This window comes from Limanda limanda, chromosome 2 (assembly GCF_963576545.1).
Source record: "Limanda limanda chromosome 2, fLimLim1.1, whole genome shotgun sequence".
In the NCBI taxonomy this organism is placed as follows: domain Eukaryota; kingdom Metazoa; phylum Chordata; class Actinopteri; order Pleuronectiformes; family Pleuronectidae; genus Limanda; species Limanda limanda.
In genome coordinates, this window is record NC_083637.1 from 7,969,266 (window position 1) to 7,987,015 (window position 17,750).

The 17,750-nt window shown below is 43.6% G+C and overlaps 1 protein-coding gene across 1 annotated transcript; it reads right to left on the minus strand.

The window, feature by feature from the left end:
* Window positions 1-1,035: 1,035 nt before the first annotated feature.
* Window positions 1,036-8,287, minus strand: LOC133016043 (beta-1,3-N-acetylglucosaminyltransferase lunatic fringe-like). Its single transcript, XM_061083349.1, has 8 exons — window positions 7,901-8,287; window positions 4,359-4,407; window positions 3,500-3,602; window positions 3,272-3,425; window positions 2,936-3,021; window positions 2,561-2,720; window positions 2,362-2,447; window positions 1,036-1,135 (listed from the first exon to the last, which is right to left on the minus strand). Exons 1-8 carry the CDS (start codon window positions 8,285-8,287, stop codon window positions 1,036-1,038), a joined length of 1,125 nt encoding a protein of 374 aa, XP_060939332.1.
* Between the last annotated feature and the right edge of the window lie 9,463 nt (window positions 8,288-17,750).

Below are 17,750 nucleotides of genomic sequence, written 5' to 3' on the forward strand. Positions count from 1 at the left end.
AATGACGAATTGCAAGCAGCAGAATTAAAACAGCAAAGTGCTCAGTCATGATAACATAATTCATAGAGAGATAATACTGAGGAGATAAAACTTCACATGAAGGAGTCTGGATCCTAGAAAAATCATCTAAATCATCCGTTGCCTCATTTTGCTGAAGTGATGAAAGATTCATCCTTTCTTCTGTGTTCGATCGCTCCAGTGCATCTAATCACATGTAGTGAATCAGTCTTATCAACACAAAATAACGATCTGTTACGGCGGAGGAGTAGGAGAGGGGACGCTGGGAATGTTCTCATGTCGTTTGCCCCATCGGATTGTGTTGTAGCCGTGTTCCTCAGATCACACCTGATAAGAGAACTTCAGTTTTAAACAACGTAACCGTCACTGCCCACGTACTCTACATTGGTTTTGGTTGTTAAACAATACCTCCACTAGAGGGCAGTACAGAGTAGAGAGTTTTCGGACAACAATAAACATTGTGGCTGTGGACATGATAAAGTTAAGAAAGTGGCAAAAGCAGCAGTTTGTCCATTTGCACAATCAAAGTAACATCATAACCATAGGTGCCTGTGGTCTCTTAACAACTCTCTCCTAAAAAGTTCCAGTATTGTTGACATTTCTCGATTTCCCGTGATACTCCGTCCGTTTGCGTATCCAACGCTGAGCACGAACGAGCCTTTGGCCTCAATATTACATGATAACATCAGCTTTACGCTCAATGCACAACTGAGTCGAGTTCAGCTGAAGGTGACAAATGAGAACTGAGACCGAAAAGAACTGAAGCTGAATGTGGCCATTAGAGGGGAAAGAGGAGGTGGCAGGTTCAGATCCACGTCTGGAGCCGAGTTGAGCATCGTTCAGACCATAAACACTTTAGAGTCAGGAAACACCAGGTCGCAATTCACAGGGTCGAAGTCCACGGGTCAAACTAATTCAGCCCTCTGTGGGACATGAGATTCTTCTGAGTCAGAGGAGCACAGGGACTTCTCTTGTCTTTTATCTTTTTGTTCCCAGACTTTACTTCTTCTCCCGCCGTCAGTCCATCCCTCCGTCTGTGGACGGCGGCTGTGGGAGTCGCCAGGGGCCGGGGCACCAAGGAGTGTCTGGGTACAACAGACAATGGACAGACCTGAACCTGAGAGAGAGAGGGAAACGAGGGTCACAATGCCTGGAAGCCACATACTGGGGATTTCAAAATAAAACTGGGGAGTACAATTAGACGTGCACACAGTCACACGTGCACGCACACACTCACACACATGCACACAATGAACAAAGCCAGGAAGCATGTCATAGTAGTAAAAACATACACAATCAGGAGAGCTTACATAAAGGCGAAGTGTCGTACACGCTTTAAATCTAAAGCTTTTCCTGACACACACTTTGCTGAGCAGCCGTACGACTGTAAACATTAAACAATACAACAAACTCTTTCTTATTTAATGTAGTTTTTCTTCCTGAAACAATCCACGACAACTCTGAAGCTCATTTCATTATCCTCCGCCAACCTTCCACCCTCGGGGGGACGCTGCCATCAGCTCAATTATCACAATTCAATACACAATGACACGAGAAAGAAAGAAGGGAAGAGAAGGGGGACAAATAAAAAAAAAAGTCTGCTTAATGTCAGGAAGACCTCGGATAAGATCGGTTTGTGTTTTATCCTCTGTATTGTTTGGTTTTCCTGTAATGTCAGCGGGAACTTATTCGCTCTCAGAGATGTTTCATGGTCGTTCTACTGTTCACAATGAAGTCGACCTTTTGTGTTTGACTCAGCGTCACAGACGGACTCTTTTCAAAGAGAACCGAGGCCTCTGGGTCTGTGAGCATCAACATCAAGCATTGGACCGAGCCAAAGAGTCAAAAGTGAAAACTGGAGACCAGACAGGAGGACAAACAAATCTGTCACTGTGAAACTGAAATGTGAAAATGTCCAATAGAAAAAATAAATGTTTCAATCTTTGCAACAAATCTACGCAGCTGTTGGTTGAATGAAAACACAATAGGATCTCTTAAATTAGTAAACCTTTACCCTAAAACAAAGTCTTGACCAACAAAAGTGAGGACCGGTCACTTTCCAAAAATGTCCTCCAATAGGGTCTATACCTAAACTGGTCCTCACAAAGATAGAAGTACAGGAACGAACACACACACACACACACACACACACACACACACACACACACACACACACACACACACACACACACACACACACACACACACACACACACACACACACACACACACACACACACACACACACACACACACACACACACACACACACACACACACACACACACACACACACACACACACACACACACACACACACACACACACACACACACACTTTACCTTGTAGGGTCTTCACTAACTGAGAAAGCTCTTTTCACATTCACAGTGTTTCTGTTGTTTTCCACTGTGCCGTAGCTGAGAGTCACCTGATGAGAGAACAACAAGAAACATGACTCAAAGGGTTTGTAGAGGCAGAGATTATAAATCTGGGGAAGGGCTGTCTGTGTGTGTGTGTGTATTTGTGTGTGTGTGTGTGTACCTGGTTGTGTATGTCTGACACCAGTCCCAGGTTCTCCAGGTGGGAGTGGAACAGCGCTGAGCGGACGAGACTCACGCCGAGCAGCGCTTCCACGATGTAACCAACGGTGCAGTCGTCTGGGAGGCGAATGTGCTCGGCAGTCGACATGAAAGTGCCATCACTACAGAAATATAATAATAACAATAATCAGCTTTATTTACAGCATCTACTTTTGTTTATAAGTTATAGTAAATCCTTGCTATTTGATTTTAAAATCAATACAAAAACAAAGAGCACATCACATTTTCCTCGAAGCAGTAACAATCAGAGCACCAGCATTAAGCAGCTGAGAGAAAGAGTGAGTTTGATTATGCGTTTGAAAAGCAAAGTGTTTACCTTGCCCAGGGTTTCATCTTCAGAGCAAGGCCGCGACTCAGACAGAACCCGGCTCCCCCGGTGGCGAACCAGAAACGCACCTGCTTCTGCAAACACACACACACACACACCATCAATTAAAGTCTATCTCTGCATTAGCTTTGGCACCAGTGCTCTCGGTGAAGGACGGTTCAAGAGCTCGCTGATGTTCCTTTAATCACGACTTAGGTTTTCTAGACACGTAGCTTATTTTCCATTATGCAAGAAGACGAGAGGCTGTGAATGTGATCTCTGCTCTCTCTGAACGAACAGCACGAAGCAGCCTGGGTGGCTGAAGGGAGAATCACCATTATTTACCATCTCAGCGGTGCCCAGCTTCTCCGTGGCCTCTATGGGTCGTTCCAGGCTCGGCCGGCCGATGTACACGTCCTCCGTGTGAGCGAACTGCGACAGGAGTCTCAGGAGGGAGCCGACGTTCACGTAGTTGTCGTCGTCGACGTGACAGAACCACCTGCAACACTCAGAGTTAATAAAACCCTCTTGGAGTAATAAAGCACGTGGGTTTCGGTCTGGATTGTGTCTTACTTCTTTCCAGAGTGAATGAAAGTGTCGTACTCCTGAGCCATTTTACAGGAGAGGGCCTGACGACTGTGGGCGGCTGAGCAGTTGGTGTTGATCAGGTGAGAACCTGATGATCAACAAAAAGAGGAAAACCAGGCGTGACACAGTGAGTGTGAGAATTACACAAGAAAAGAAGAACTTTGAGAAAATGGTTGGTTGCAGCTAGGGTCGATGGGATTGTCATTAGTTATCTATTGACAAGTATTTATTCATAAACTAATTATAAAAGCATTATGATGGTAGTGGATACAAAAATTATATCTCTTTCATTTTGCGTTTAGAAAAGGAAGTCAAACAAGTCAGAAATCAGTAAATGTGTTGTGTGTGTATTGAGATTTGCAAATGTGTAGAGAAATCTGTAAATGTCTTCAAAAGATATGTGAACTTGAAGATAAATCACAAAAACATGATTGAAGCCTGAAAAGATGAAACACAGACGTCGACTTCTTCAAAAGCAAAAATAATTCACTCCTCTGATTAATTTGACTTTATTCTCGACGTGCAGAGAAAAACAAAATCCTCCCCTCGTTTAGTTTCTTATGCACGACCCTAATCCTCTTCTGCACAAACGTGTCCGATAATGAGAAGAATACTTCATTGAAAGTGAAGCTTTTCTATACGACAAACGAGGGAAAAACCCTGTTGATTAAACTGAAGTGACTTCCTGCACTTCATGGAAACATAATGTTGCTCAGTCAGCGTTCTGGTTTCTGCTTTCCTGCCTCTCGCACTGCAGATAACACTGTTGCTGATACTCAGCAGAACTGCTCTGTGTGTGTGTGTGTGTACGTGTGTGTGTGTGTGTGTGTGTGTGTGTACTGACCCATTCTCTTCCTCAGCTCCTCATCCTCTCCGTCAGTGAACACGTACGTCTGTGGAAAAACAACACACGCAGGGTTCATGTTATTCTGGGCACGTTTCACGAAAGCAGCAGAGAAACACAAACACCATCACACAGACGCTCCCGCTGCTCCACCAGCATTGTTCACGGGTGACTGTGTTTATGATCTCAGGTGAGACTCCACCCGTTCCCTCGGGGGGGGCACGCCACACGGCAGCGCCGGGCCGTGATGATTTTGGGTGAAGGCCAGAACAAAAGGTAACACGCTGGTGTATCTGCAGCCGAGCAGCTGGTCACAGGCCTGTGGCTGCGTGTGCACAGTACTGATGTGATGAGTGAGGAGGTCAAGGGTCGCTGCGCACTCAGGAAGCCATGTAGACCCCGCAGCTTTCCACAGGATGTAAACACACACACACACACACACACACTGGGTGCACATGGCCTGCAGAGCTCAACAGATTTACTGGTCGGCTGGAAAATGAGCCTTTTGTAGACAAATCTGTGTGTTTGCAGATATGAAAACTTCTGTTTTACTGAACAAACTGCAAAAACAGGGGAAATTATGTGTACATTTTACATAAAACTGTTTTCAAAAGGTATTTATATGAAAGTTTATGGTTTAACTGTAAAATATCAGGCCTCAGTTAGCAGCTAAATGCTAAACTTTGGCATAAAAACCACAACATGCTGATGTTTAGCATAAAATATTCTCCATTTGAACTCAAACCAAACCCGAGGCTGATGGAGATGTCGTGTCAATGCAAGTATTTAGTCATAAACCAGTTTTGGGACTTGTTAAAACTTCATTTGTTTGTCAGCAGGATGACTCAAAGTCTTATGAATGGACTTCCAGGGAACTTGGTGGAAGGATGGGACCTGGGCCAAGAAAGACCCTGTTTCATTTCTTCCACAGGGGGCTGATCATTTGGTGCTGATCCAAATAAATAAGAGAATCTAGTGGATTCCAAGATGGTTTCATGAGGGGACTACTTCTCTAACGATGAACTACTGAGTTCATCCAATTTAAAACACCGCAGGTCTTTGTTCCATTTCAAATCCAGCAAACCAGACACAACAAACTCTCTCAGACTTCCCAGTATGAACTGCACTGACCGAACAGACCAGTATGAGACAGATTCCACTTTCCACCTCGCTTTCCATGCAACACAAACTCAACAATAAATCTTTGGTGCAAACACAGAGGGATCACCATCGCTGCCTGTGGCCGAGAGAGAGAGAAAGAGAGAGAGAGGGGTAGAGAGAGAGAGAGAGAGTCCAGCCAGCTGTGTGTTTTTGTCAGTCTCTTTTTTTTTCACGCTGAGCCTCTTAAGCCCCTCGAGACGCTCGGCTCCTGCGTCTGTACGAGTGTTTGACTGTGTGTCTGTGATAGTGGTGTGTGTGCTGAGCTGGGGTGGTGGTGGGGGGGACAGGGAGGGAAAATGTGGTTTTGAGAAGGGGGGGGGGGGGCAGGATTCAAGCTTTACAACACAGGAAATGACAACAACCACGACCACTGAGGCAGGAGAAAGTGGTGTGTGTGTGTGTTTGTGTGTACTTAGATGTAAGTGTGTGTGTGTGTGTGTGTCTTTACTCTTGTGATCAGACACATTTCCACTTCCCATGAGAAATCTGCTGAGTTCCCAGGGCACCAGTGTCTGTGAAGGTGGCACTGTGAGAAAGTGTGTGTTTGTGTGTGTGTCTGTGTGTCTGTTGTATTCCCATTACTCAGCAGTCTTACAGTATAGAGGTGTGTCTGGGAAACAGGTAGAGTTACACACACCTGACCGTGAGAGCCGATTCAGGAATGTGTCACACAAACGCACACCAGCTGATTTTCCATATGCACAGACACACACACATGCAACTTGGACTCGTGCCTCTGACTCGGAGGGCGAAGTGGGAATCCCGGCGCTGGGTGCAGCTTCACCACAGCTCACCAGCTTCACCACAGTTCCATGTGTTCCCCTGTGACTCGCTCTCCGCTGAGACTCGGACCAACAAGCTGTCTCTTCATCTCGTTTGATCTCCAGTATTTATCTGTGACTCCACCAGCGTCTCCCTTTCAACTGCAGCAGTCATGTAATAACTCATCGCTATAACCCGTGACGCACGTTTTAATCCCTGACCTGGGAAATCTCTCTCTGACATGATCAGTTGGGGAAGAAGAATTCAGGTTGAAAATGAACCAGCAACAGTAATTTTCCAAAGCAAAAATCATAGTTTTTAGCTTTTGCGTGAGCTCATTGTTTTGTTTTCTTCCTCATCTGTGATATACCATTACATTTTAGGTTTTGGTTTTAACCCAGCTGAAAATCGATATTTAAAGACATCACCCTCTTTTCTGAAAACTTGTCACATACCGATAAGACTGATGTATGAAATATAGTATGTCATCATCTGCAAAGAAATGCACATTTTAAAAATAACTGCAGTGGTGTCAAAGATGAAATGTGGAAAGTTGCAGCGAATGGAAAGACACAACTCTACTTTCACACCACAAAAACACTTTGAAATCCAACTTCCTCTAAGTTCAAAGCTTCGACATTGCAGTAGCGCCAAACTACGAATTACTTGTGGTCTGGAAGCAAATCAATCCAACGGAGATCCAGGGTCCATTCATCCCTCGGAGTCTTTCCCCCCCCATGCCCCATGTCGTGCATTACACCAGCAGCAGTGTGGTCGGCCTGTCAGCCCTCAGATCTCAGATCTCCTTCTCACACATTACAAAGTCCTCCTCCTCTTGCTTTTACGACCGGCTGATCAAAGAGCCCGAGGAGCCGGCCACCTCTCAGGGGGGTTTACAACATTTAGAAGATGCTACTTCCCCTGTGCAGAGGAGCCGGGGACACAGGTCAACTCTCTGCATGAGGCCGGACTGTGTGCTGCTGAGATCTGAGGGGAAAGTGTCTAATAAATGATGATTAGTGACACATTTCCCTTCATGGGATGCTGATAAAATGAAGAAAATTATCGAGAGCCTGTTGATTTTCCTAATTTCTGCACATTATAACATGATTAAAGACCAAAGCTGATTTGGTTTGTAGCATTAAATGAATCCTGCAGCAACAAGTAACGTCTGAATCTTGTTTTTGTTTATTTATTAGGAAGTTGAGATTGTTTTTCCTCTTATTTAAACTAACTTTCTTTGTTTTTCTTGTGGGAATAGAATGATGTGTAGCTTCAGGTGTGCAGACCCACCTGGTGAGAGACCCACCTACTAAATTATGATTAGTGACACATTTCCCTTCATTAGATGCTGATAAAATGACGAAAATGATCTGAGAGCCTGTTGATTTTCCTAATTTCTGCACATTATAACATGATAAAAGACTAAAGCTGATTTGGTTTGTAGCATTAAATGAATCCTGCAGCAACAAGTCACGTTTGATCTTGTTTTTAAACGTTTTTGTTTATTTATTAGGAAGATGAGATTGAGTTTTGAGTTTTTCCTCTTATTTTAACTAACTTTCTTTGTTTTTCTTGTGGGAATAGAATGATGTGTAGCTTCAGGTGAGCAGACCCACCTGGTGCATGTGTGTGGAGATCCATGTCTCCAGCAGCAGGTCCAGTCTCTGCCGGTGATTCCTCCCGGTGGTCTTCACCGCTACGAAGAGGTCAGCGGGTGTCAGAGGCTCCACGGGCCCGGGGGTCACGCTCCTCCTCCGGGGCCCGCTGATCGCTCTCCTCTCCCGGGTCAGCTTCCTGAAATAGGCCGAGAAAGCCCTTCCGTTCCCTGCTCCAGCAGCCGGAGGACCCCCCGGAGGACCCCCCGGCTCTCCGCTGCTCACGTCCCCGACAGAGACGACCAGCATCCCGGCCGCCAGCAGGCAGGTGACCGCGGCGGCTGCAGCCCGGGGACCCGGGGCCCAGGGGCCGGTGAGCGGGTTGGATGAGCCGCTGTGAGTCCGCATCGTGGAGGAAGAGTTCAAAGCTCCATGAAGAAGTTCCTCCAGCTCACAGCAGGACCCCGGTGCAGACGCAGCTTCGTGGCCGCCTCTCCTCTCTCCTCCTCCGGGTAAACTCTCTGTGTCCGAGTCGGTGACTTTCTATTCTTTAAACTCCTCCAGTGGGCGGGGCCTCCCGGCGGTCAACCAATAGCCGGTTTGAGCGCTCATTGTGGGCGGGGTCAAACTTTAGGAATCTCCACGTGGTTGTGTAACAAACTTTATACAGAATCTGACTTTTTCCTTCAACTTTGTATTCATATTTTAAAGAAAAGGACCTTTGTTGGTGTTTGGAGAAATAGTTTTGTTCTATTTAAACTTCTTCTGAGTGGTTTTATTTTACTTGCAGATTAAAATAATAAACAGTGGATCTCAAACAAGGCCGAACAAACCTACACATGATTGTTTTGGGAAAAAGAAAGTGGTCTGAGAACTTTAATTATTATCCATAAACTATAATATAGCTGCAGGTTTGTTGCTATAGAAAATGACAGTAAAACTCTCTTGGAAGCATCTGCACATTGTAGTTTCGTGTCTAGTTTTCCTGTAATTTACTCCTTTATTTCATTTAATTTATCATCTGTACAGGGATTTTCCTGTATCAGAATAATGTGTCTCATTGGAGATGTTTTGAGTTAATGACTGGAGCAGTAGATTCTTCTTCCTGGAAAGCAACAGGCTCTGAGTTCCAGTGTGCGGAGACATGTTGGGTCCTTCTCCAAGTGGACAGATGTTGAATAAGAGCGTAACATCGGAGTGAGTGTAGTGCTGCCAGCTAGACACACACACACACCACACACACACACACACACACACACACACACACACACACACACACACACACACACACACACACACACACACACACACACACACACACACACACACACACACACACACACACACACACACACACACACACACACACACACACACACACACACACACAGGAGGCAGTCTTGCCAAGCAGCCAGGTTGCCAGATCCATCAACCATCTGAGGAATGTCTCTTCTCTAATAATGTGTTTGTCTGTGCTGCATGTCTACGTCCATCCCTCAAGCAGAAGTCCGTCTAGTATTACATTTGAGGAAATGCACAAATACCTCATCAAGACTATGATTTAATTCAGGCCAGTGGAAGAGTCAATAAGTTTAACAAAGATGTTAAAGACTATAGAGCAGCATAAGTTGAGATAAAACACAGAGAAAACTTTCAATTCTCTGACACAAGTTTCCTGACCAGCTTTTCCAAATCTCAGAATCTTTCAGCAGTCGTAGCCAATCATGTGGCAGCAGTGCGACGTACAAAATCATGCAGATGCACATCAGAAACTCAGATTCACATCAAGTGCAATCACTGCGATGTGAGTGTTTCTGAAACTGCTGATCAGCCTCTGGAGCTTTCACTCAGAATGCTGAGTGAAAACTCCAGTGAGCAGCAGCTCCGTGATGAGAGAGATCGGAGGGGAACCTGTGGGAGTCGGCAGAAACTCAGATAACAACTCTGTACAAGTGTGCTGAGCAGTAAATCAGCTCAGAATGAAGAACACGTAAAGGATTCAGGTGAATGGGTCACAACAGAAGGCGAAAACTGGAAGCTTAACTACTGGGAATCAGAGAATTGTTTGATGAATCATATTTTCTGCTCAGGCTGCAGATGTGTCCCTCAGAGAGTTGGCGATTCCACCTCCTCTATGTTCTGGAATAGTTATTTTGAGTGAGAACCAGCTGTCTCGCGGTTACATGCTCTTGACCAACCCCGAGTCAGTCTCACCTGTCAATCATGACATTCCACCGTGTTTAACAGCATCAAATAACGAATTAAAATCAAACATATCAGACACATGCACACCGGAACATACATCAGAGTGATAAAAACTACCTACAACCAGTGGTGTATAAAGTACTTGAAAGCCATACTTGAGTAAAAGTACAGATATCTTACCTGAAAGTGACTTCGGTAAAAATAGAAGTCACCCGTCAGAAAATGACTTGAGTAAAAGTCTTAAAGTAGCTCATATTAAATGTACTTAAGTATCAAAAGTATCTGGTGTTGACATTTAGTATCAAATGCAAATTAAAAATGCAAAGTGCTTTTTATAGTAGGTCTAAGATGTAATTTAAAAGTTGATATGATCGAACGTGTAATATCAAAGATTGGCGACTTCCTGTTGCGTTTTCTGTTACGTTCCGCCATAATGTCTTTAAACGGAACTGTTGCACTGTTCTTTGAGAAAAAAAAATGATACAAAAATAAATACTATATATATAATATATATATATATTATATATCTCAAATAGTAATGGACTAGTGCGTAAAGCCTGTGTTGCGCTAACCTCTGCTGCTCAAGTAACGAGACAGTTTTGAGAATGTAAGAAGTAGAAAGTACAGAAATTGGTGTTCAAATGTAACGAGTAAAAGTAAAAAGTACTCAGGAAAATAAATACTCAAGTAAAGTACAGATATGTGAAAAATCTACTTAAGTACAGGAACGAAGTATTTGTACTTTGTTACTTCCCACCACTGCCTACAACGACAGAAAACATCTTGTAGATAAAAAAATATTTAATGTGTTCTGATCCATGTCCCATCTGCTAACATGCAGGGTTTATGAAATATACCGCTGCCAGCCACCAGGGGGCAATACAGATGGTTTTGGCTTCTTCTTTGGAAGCCGTCAAGTCGACTTAATATTCAATCTATGGAACCAACCTGTTTTGTTGCTGCTGCTGCTGGTGGTGTGATGGAGTTGGAAATGGTTTTCCTGGCGCATATCAGGACCTTAATAACAATAAACCACCATTTGATGGTGTTTTCAATCTGGTTTCATGAGGAACTTCACAGGCTGAACCCAGTTGAACTTCTCTGGGATGTGGTCGAGCAGGAGATCAGCAGGATGAAGCTGAGGAAACTGCAGGAATGATGCGATGCAGTCAAGTCACAAGGAAAAGAAAGTTTCCAGAAAGTTTTTCTTCTACTTAACACTGAAACTCAGCCGCTGCCGATGTGAGTAAAGATCTTTGTTACTTGACAATGTTTATTCATGAGTAGCCTCATATCTTGATAAAATGAAGGGAAAGTCGCACTCACACAGTTGAATCATCAGTTGTGGGTTTCAGGTATGATTCATGGAAATAGTTTAACGCCCTTGCATGTAGGTTTTATGGAAATCAGCAAGTGAGTGCTTTCCTTTCGGACCTTTTCTTCACCCTAGTGGGCAGATGTGCTGCTTTTCCGTTCATCAGTTTTATTTTCGAACTCAGAGACACCTCTGCTGAGTCGGTGCGAAGCAAAACGTCAGATGTTAATAAACTTTCGAAAACCACGAACTCTGTAGGAACAAAGCAAACAGACAAATGGTTTGCAGCAGTAGAGCAGTTTGAAGTGAATGCTAATGCAGTGACATAAAGACAATTACACTAACATGCAGATGCTTGTAAAGTAAACTGTTTACTGACGGAAACACCAAAAGTTTACAATATGTTCAACATGACGACAAACAATTCATCCAGAAATGAACACAAACACGTCTGTAGAAATATTTTGTTGCTCTCCCTCTTCTGTCTACCTCATGGTGGCGCTAAGAGTAAAAGTCAGAGGAACAACCGTGGACTGTTTCTGAAGATTGACGACATGACAGCTCCCCAGAAGCGAAAGCAATTACCGTCTCTCTAACCCGTGTTATTCATCTGCATCTGAACGATTGTTATTATCTGAGTTTAATTCTATTTAATTGAAAAGTCTGACAGCTGAGACTGACTCACTTCTCTTTGTGTTTGATATGTGAAACAGAAACAAGCTTCACACTGTTCCTCTCTCTCCTCCTTTCTTTCATCTGAAGAAATCCCTTCTGCCCCCCCCTCTGGCTTAATCAGCCTGTTTTGGTATTTCGACTCCTACCATCTCCCTCGTTCTGTTTCCCCTCTCTCTCCTCGGTTTTTCTCGTCTCGTTTAATCTCGTCAATATGTTGCAGGATCCAAAGTGCAAGGTCACAGTTTTCCACGTCTCGAGTCGGGACTTTTCCCCCGGTTTCCTCTCACTCTGCAAACTCCTTGTGAAAAAAAACCAGCAACATTCTTGATCTTTTAAAGTCACTTGCTTCCACCCCCCCCCCTCCCTCCGTTAGATTAATTGAAGATCAACTCCTGCGTAAATGTGGTTTTTCCCTGTGAAAAGAACAAGACACAACAGGGCTGTGTGATAACGAGTGGAAAGGAGAACAAACGACAAGGATGTTTTCCTCCTTCTGTTTCTTACCCGGACCACATCTGACGGAGGAGAGGAGGGAGGCTGGGAGTGATTGGGTTAGAGGGGGGGAGGGGGAGGAGAGGAGCTTTGTGGCTATCGTGGCGTCAGTCTTGGTTTCAGGGGATTCTGCTCCACAATGTGATATTGATTAAAGCGCTTCTCTTCTCAGAAAGAAAAAAAAAACACATGAGGATCAGGAAACAATTCATCTGTGTCTGTCTGTGTCTGTACTTCAGGGGAAATATGTCTTTGAGTGGATTTGAAAGTTGTCTCTGTCGCCTGTTTGGTGAAGCTCAGCATCTGTCGACAGCAGCGATCAGAGATTCCGATGAAGACCCCGGTGTAACATCAATATAAAACCTGCCAAAGAGCAGATTTGTACGTGAAACTACTGCTTACTACTTACTTCTCCGGCAGCAAAATCAAAAACCCTCAGGTTGGTTATGTAGCAACAGAGAAAGTGCCCGAGGCTTCAGAGCGCTGGAGGCTCTGAAGCCAGAGGAGTGTGTCTGATCGCTGTCGGCCGCACCGTGGACCTCAGGCTGTCAGTCCAACACTTTGGACATTTGTGACTTTGCATGAAATGAGAACTGGATGTCTTCAAACTGACAAGACCCTGATATTCTCCCTAAAGACATCCCGTCAATCTGTGTGGATTCATCCTTTCCACCTTTTGTATTGTTAATATCTTCCAACTTGCATGTTGCAGCTGAATAAGGCGTTTGGTGTCTTTTATACTAAAATAAATACTTTTGGTGATTTCCTTTAGGATTTTACATTTATTTTAAATACTGCACAAGCACGGAAAAAGGCAGCTTGAGCCAAACAGACTGTGGCATTTTATCGATTATGGAAACACAATCTCTCTTTGTGTGTGTGTGTCTGTGTCTGTGTGTGAGATTGTGTAAATTTAACATTTAACAGAAACAAAGGGGGTTTTGAACTCACAGACGAGCAATGAGAACCAGACAGATCAGTGGTGGAGAACAATCACACAGGGCTTCAGCTGTCTCTGGCTTTTGTTCCCTGTTCTCTCTATTTTTATCCATCTCATTGTGTGTGTCTGTGTTTCTGGGCCATGGTCTGAGTTTCTACTGCGAACAACTGTGTGTGTGTGATTCTGTCATAGACAACGTTTGGGGACAAAATGTCAAACTAAAACTCAACTAGCTGGGGTCCATCTTGTTTAATTAGGGTCAAAGGTTGTGTCTCCGATGGGGAAAAAGTTGATGTTTGGGTCAATTATCAAGTTGGGGTTAGGTTAAGGTTTTTATTAGGTTAAAGTTGAGGTTTGGTCAAGGTTAAGGTTAAGTTACATTTGAGGTTAGGTCAAAGTTGGAGTTAGGTTAAAGTTAGGGGTCAGGCTACATTTGGGGTTGGGTTAAGTTTTGGATTTGGTCAAGGTTGTTTTTAGGTAAAAGTTGGGGTCAGGTTAAATTTGAAGTTAGGTCAAAGTTAAGGTTAAGTTACATTTGAGGTTAGGTCAAAGTTGGAGTTAGGTTAAAGTTGGGGTCAGGTTACATTTGGGGTTGGGTTAAGTTTGGGATTAGGTTAGGGTTAGGATTAGTTTAAGGTTGGGGTTAGAAGCAGATTTTGTGTCAGTGGTTCCGATTGGTTTAAACTTAGTAGTTAGGGTTAAGGTTCGGCTTCGTCTCCAGGAAATAAATGCAAGTCTATGTAACGTCCTCAGCACTGACCCATGAAAACACATGTGTGTGTGTGTGTGTGTGTGTGTGGTCACGGTCTGGTTCCCAGGACGCTGCTTGTGTTTCACATCACATGCCTGTTTTCATACTATAATGCAATTATAACCACATTAACAACGACTGTTTTTAATCCGAGACCTTCTGTTTCTTCTCTTGTAAAAATAAACTAACAGACGGGAACACATTTTCATTTCACAATTTGGGATGTTTGACAATTTCCATCGTGCATGTGGGGGAGTGTGTGTGTGCATGGTGTGCATGTGTGTGTGTGTGTGTGTGTGTGTGTGTGTGTGGCTAAAGCATGAGGTCGTGTCATCTTAACTGGGATTGTACAGTCATGTGTTTCTCATTAAAATACTTCCCTCCGTTTTGAATAAGAGGAATGATACCGCTCGCTCAATATGTTCATTAAAAACAGTGTGTGTGTGTGTGTGTGTGTGTGTGTATGTGTGTGTGTGTGTTTGTGTACGCGCGCGCGTGTGTGTGTTTCCCAATCTATCTGTTACTGTTGGTTAAAGTCTGACAATTATATCAGCTCACCTGATATAATGAGCTGTGCAATAATGAAGCCTGACATGTTGTTATCTTGTTTGAGGAGATTGTGTTTTGCTGCTGCTGCTGCTGCTGATAATGATGATAACAACACACTGAGACCACCACAAGTTTCCAGACAAATCACAATCATATGAGTAATCAAAAATAGAAATAAATCTTCATGGATGACTTGGCATCTACTTAGGCAAAGCAGATTAACTTGGACCATGTGAGTCCATTAAATGATATCGTAAGTTCACATACCACCCAGTGTGTGTGTGTGTGTGTGTGTGTGTGTGTGTGTGTGTGTGTGTGTGTGTGTGTGTGTGTGTGTGTGTGTGTGTGTGTGTGTGTGTAGTTGGAGACTGTGTATGATCCGCAGGGGAACTGAAGCGCAGAATCCCTGATCACAAGATTTCACAACTGTTCACTTAATGAGTCTGTGTGTACATTGTGTGTGTTGCAGAGTGTGCTGCACTGTGTGTCTGTGTGTGTGTGTGTCTGCCGCGGGTGCAAAGTGAGGGCGGCAGATGAAGTTGGAGACTGAAAGATGTGAGTTTATGAGGGGATGAGATGAACATCTTTGACTAATAAAGACAGGATATTAGATGCAGTGATAAAGGAAGTTAGAGGGAGGAAATTACAGTTTGAACCTCTTCAATTAAATAAAGTTTTTAAAGGATTCATTTCAAATTTTCGCTGTCGTCTGAATACACTGGAGCTGAATGGAACTTATTATCCTGCAGGATTCAAAACTAGGTATTTTTAGGGACAGTGTGTTCAAACAGGTATCCTCTTGACTATATGTGTTCTGTCTCTTATAAAGATCATGTCCCGGTTTCCAGAAGCCTGGATAAGCCATTATCTCCATTGGATTAAACCTTGCTAGCTTTCCTGGGGGAAGTGGAAAAAAAACAAGAACCCAACGGTGACGCATCATCCCTTTGTGAATTGATAATGTCAAACTGCAGTCACCCAGGAACAGCTCCAACTCATACAAATCAACATTAATATTCATTTAAAGTCATATTTCAGACCACCTGAAGGATGCAAGGTCAACAGTCACTTTCCTTTTAGCTCGGTTTTGGTCGCCACCAATGAAATGTGGATAACGATATCAGTTTCCACCTTTTTTTTTGTTGCACTTCTGGTTAGAAGCTAAACTGCATTTTGTTGTATAGGTACTTGTACTGTGCAATGACAATAAAGTTGAATCTAATCTAATCTAATCCAATTTCTCCCGATGTCCAAAAACTAACTCCAAACATCCTGGATTCAGGCGCTGCCATCTTGTGCTTTTGTGATCATGGAGTGTGAGTCAGTCTCAGCTGTCAATCATCAAAATCATCATATTCATTGTGTTGTCCTTTTTTGGTCCACGTCCTATTTGCAAACATGGAGGAGGCCGGGTTTATGGAGATGATTTGGGGAGCTGTATTGTCGTCTAGCTTCTTCATCCGGTTCATCGTCACCACCACCAACTCCTGAGTGAAACGTCTGACTGCCTGTAAAGGTTCTAGATGCACCAGTGGGAAATGAAGCAGTGAGAGGGAACTGGAAAGTAAAACAACTGGAATGTCGTCATCAAGCTTTTCTGTGTTCACAACAACAAGTGAACAGTTTCATCGTAAACAGTGTTTTCATCCATCGTCAACATAACAGTAATGTTTACAGCAGCTTTAAGGCTTAAAGTGTTTGTCCTAGATGACAACAGCTGTGATTCCTAAACACTGATCTTAAAGTTGATGACACAGATCATATGTCTACAGCGTGTTTGGTCTCGCATCTCACACTTTCTCACGTTTTTGTCTTCGTGTGTGTATGACGTCGCTAGATCTCGTAAAACAAGCGAGTGAGAAACATATAAAAGTGGAAGCAGTGAGTGAGAAATGTGCAGCAGCAGCAGGGTTGTGATATAAAGTCCTGGTCGTTCGGTGGAGCAGTGATAGTCACTGAGACGTGTGGGCGCGTGATGCAGGATATAACACACCAGAGAGATGTGGAGGTAGAGCTGTGTTTCCTTTGTCTCTTATCACTTCTTTCACTTCCTGCCATCACCTCTCCCACGATCATACCACACTCTGCACAGCCACGGCCACTGCACGCCACATGACCACTCACATCGAAGGTGTCGACAGGACTGTGTGTGTGTGTGTGTTTGTGTGTCTGTGTGTGAGAGAGAAAGGCTGCAGAAAACAAATAATGTAGAAGATGAAGAACAGGACAAATCAAGTGTTGTTTTGTTTGGGTCTGAGCCAACAGATATTTAATCAGTCTGGATTAATACACACACACACACGGAGTGAAGGCACAATAACAAGTGAATGAAAAGAAAACAGATGAACACGAAGGCGAGAGATTCATCTGGAAAACCCACGCACACTTTCCCAGGACTCACACTGCAGCATACGGTCGAACACAGCCTGTGACAACACCGACATTTATGGCTTTTGTCCACGGTGATGTTTTTGAATAAAGAACATTGAAATTGTACAAAGCATTGAGATAATTCTCCAAATCCTCAAAGTGGACGATACGACTCCTGGTTGTTTACCGTCAAATCGACTACAACTCGTCTGAAAAGGAATGAACCTCTGTGGTTAACTGTCTTATTTTATGGCTAAGGCGGATATCGCAATAGTTTTTCGTAGGTGTTTTAGGTCCAAGTTATATTTTGTCTAATTTCTATCTGCAGCTATTGGTGCGTTCAGTTACACCTCAGAGCTCCGCCCTCGGAATGACGTCACAAAAGAGGATAGCGTTCCAGTTTCACATTTGGTCGGAAGTCGAGAACAATGGCCATCGTAAGCAAAACTATTTCATAAGAAAGCATTAGCATTTTACGCATTCTAACCCCGAAGTAACACGTCCACAGTAGTTGGACAGTACTACGTGTATGAAAAACTTAATAAAAAAAAAAAAAAAGTAGCCATCTCAAAGT

What these genes read in the sequence shown, in the direction of transcription:
- LOC133016043 (XM_061083349.1), bottom strand. Translation starts at nt 8,287, where the DNA reads ATGCGGACTCACAGCGGCTCATCCAACCCGCTCACCGGCCCCTGGGCC. An exon ending in TCTCCACACACATGCACCAG is followed by an intron (nt 4,408 to 7,900) that starts GTGGGTCTGCTC and finishes GTTTTTCCACAG; the next exon opens with ACGTACGTGTTCACTGACGG. An exon ending in GTTAGTGAAGACCCTACAAG is followed by an intron (nt 1,136 to 2,361) that starts GTAAAGTGTGTG and finishes TCTCTCTCTCAG; the next exon opens with GTTCAGGTCTGTCCATTGTC.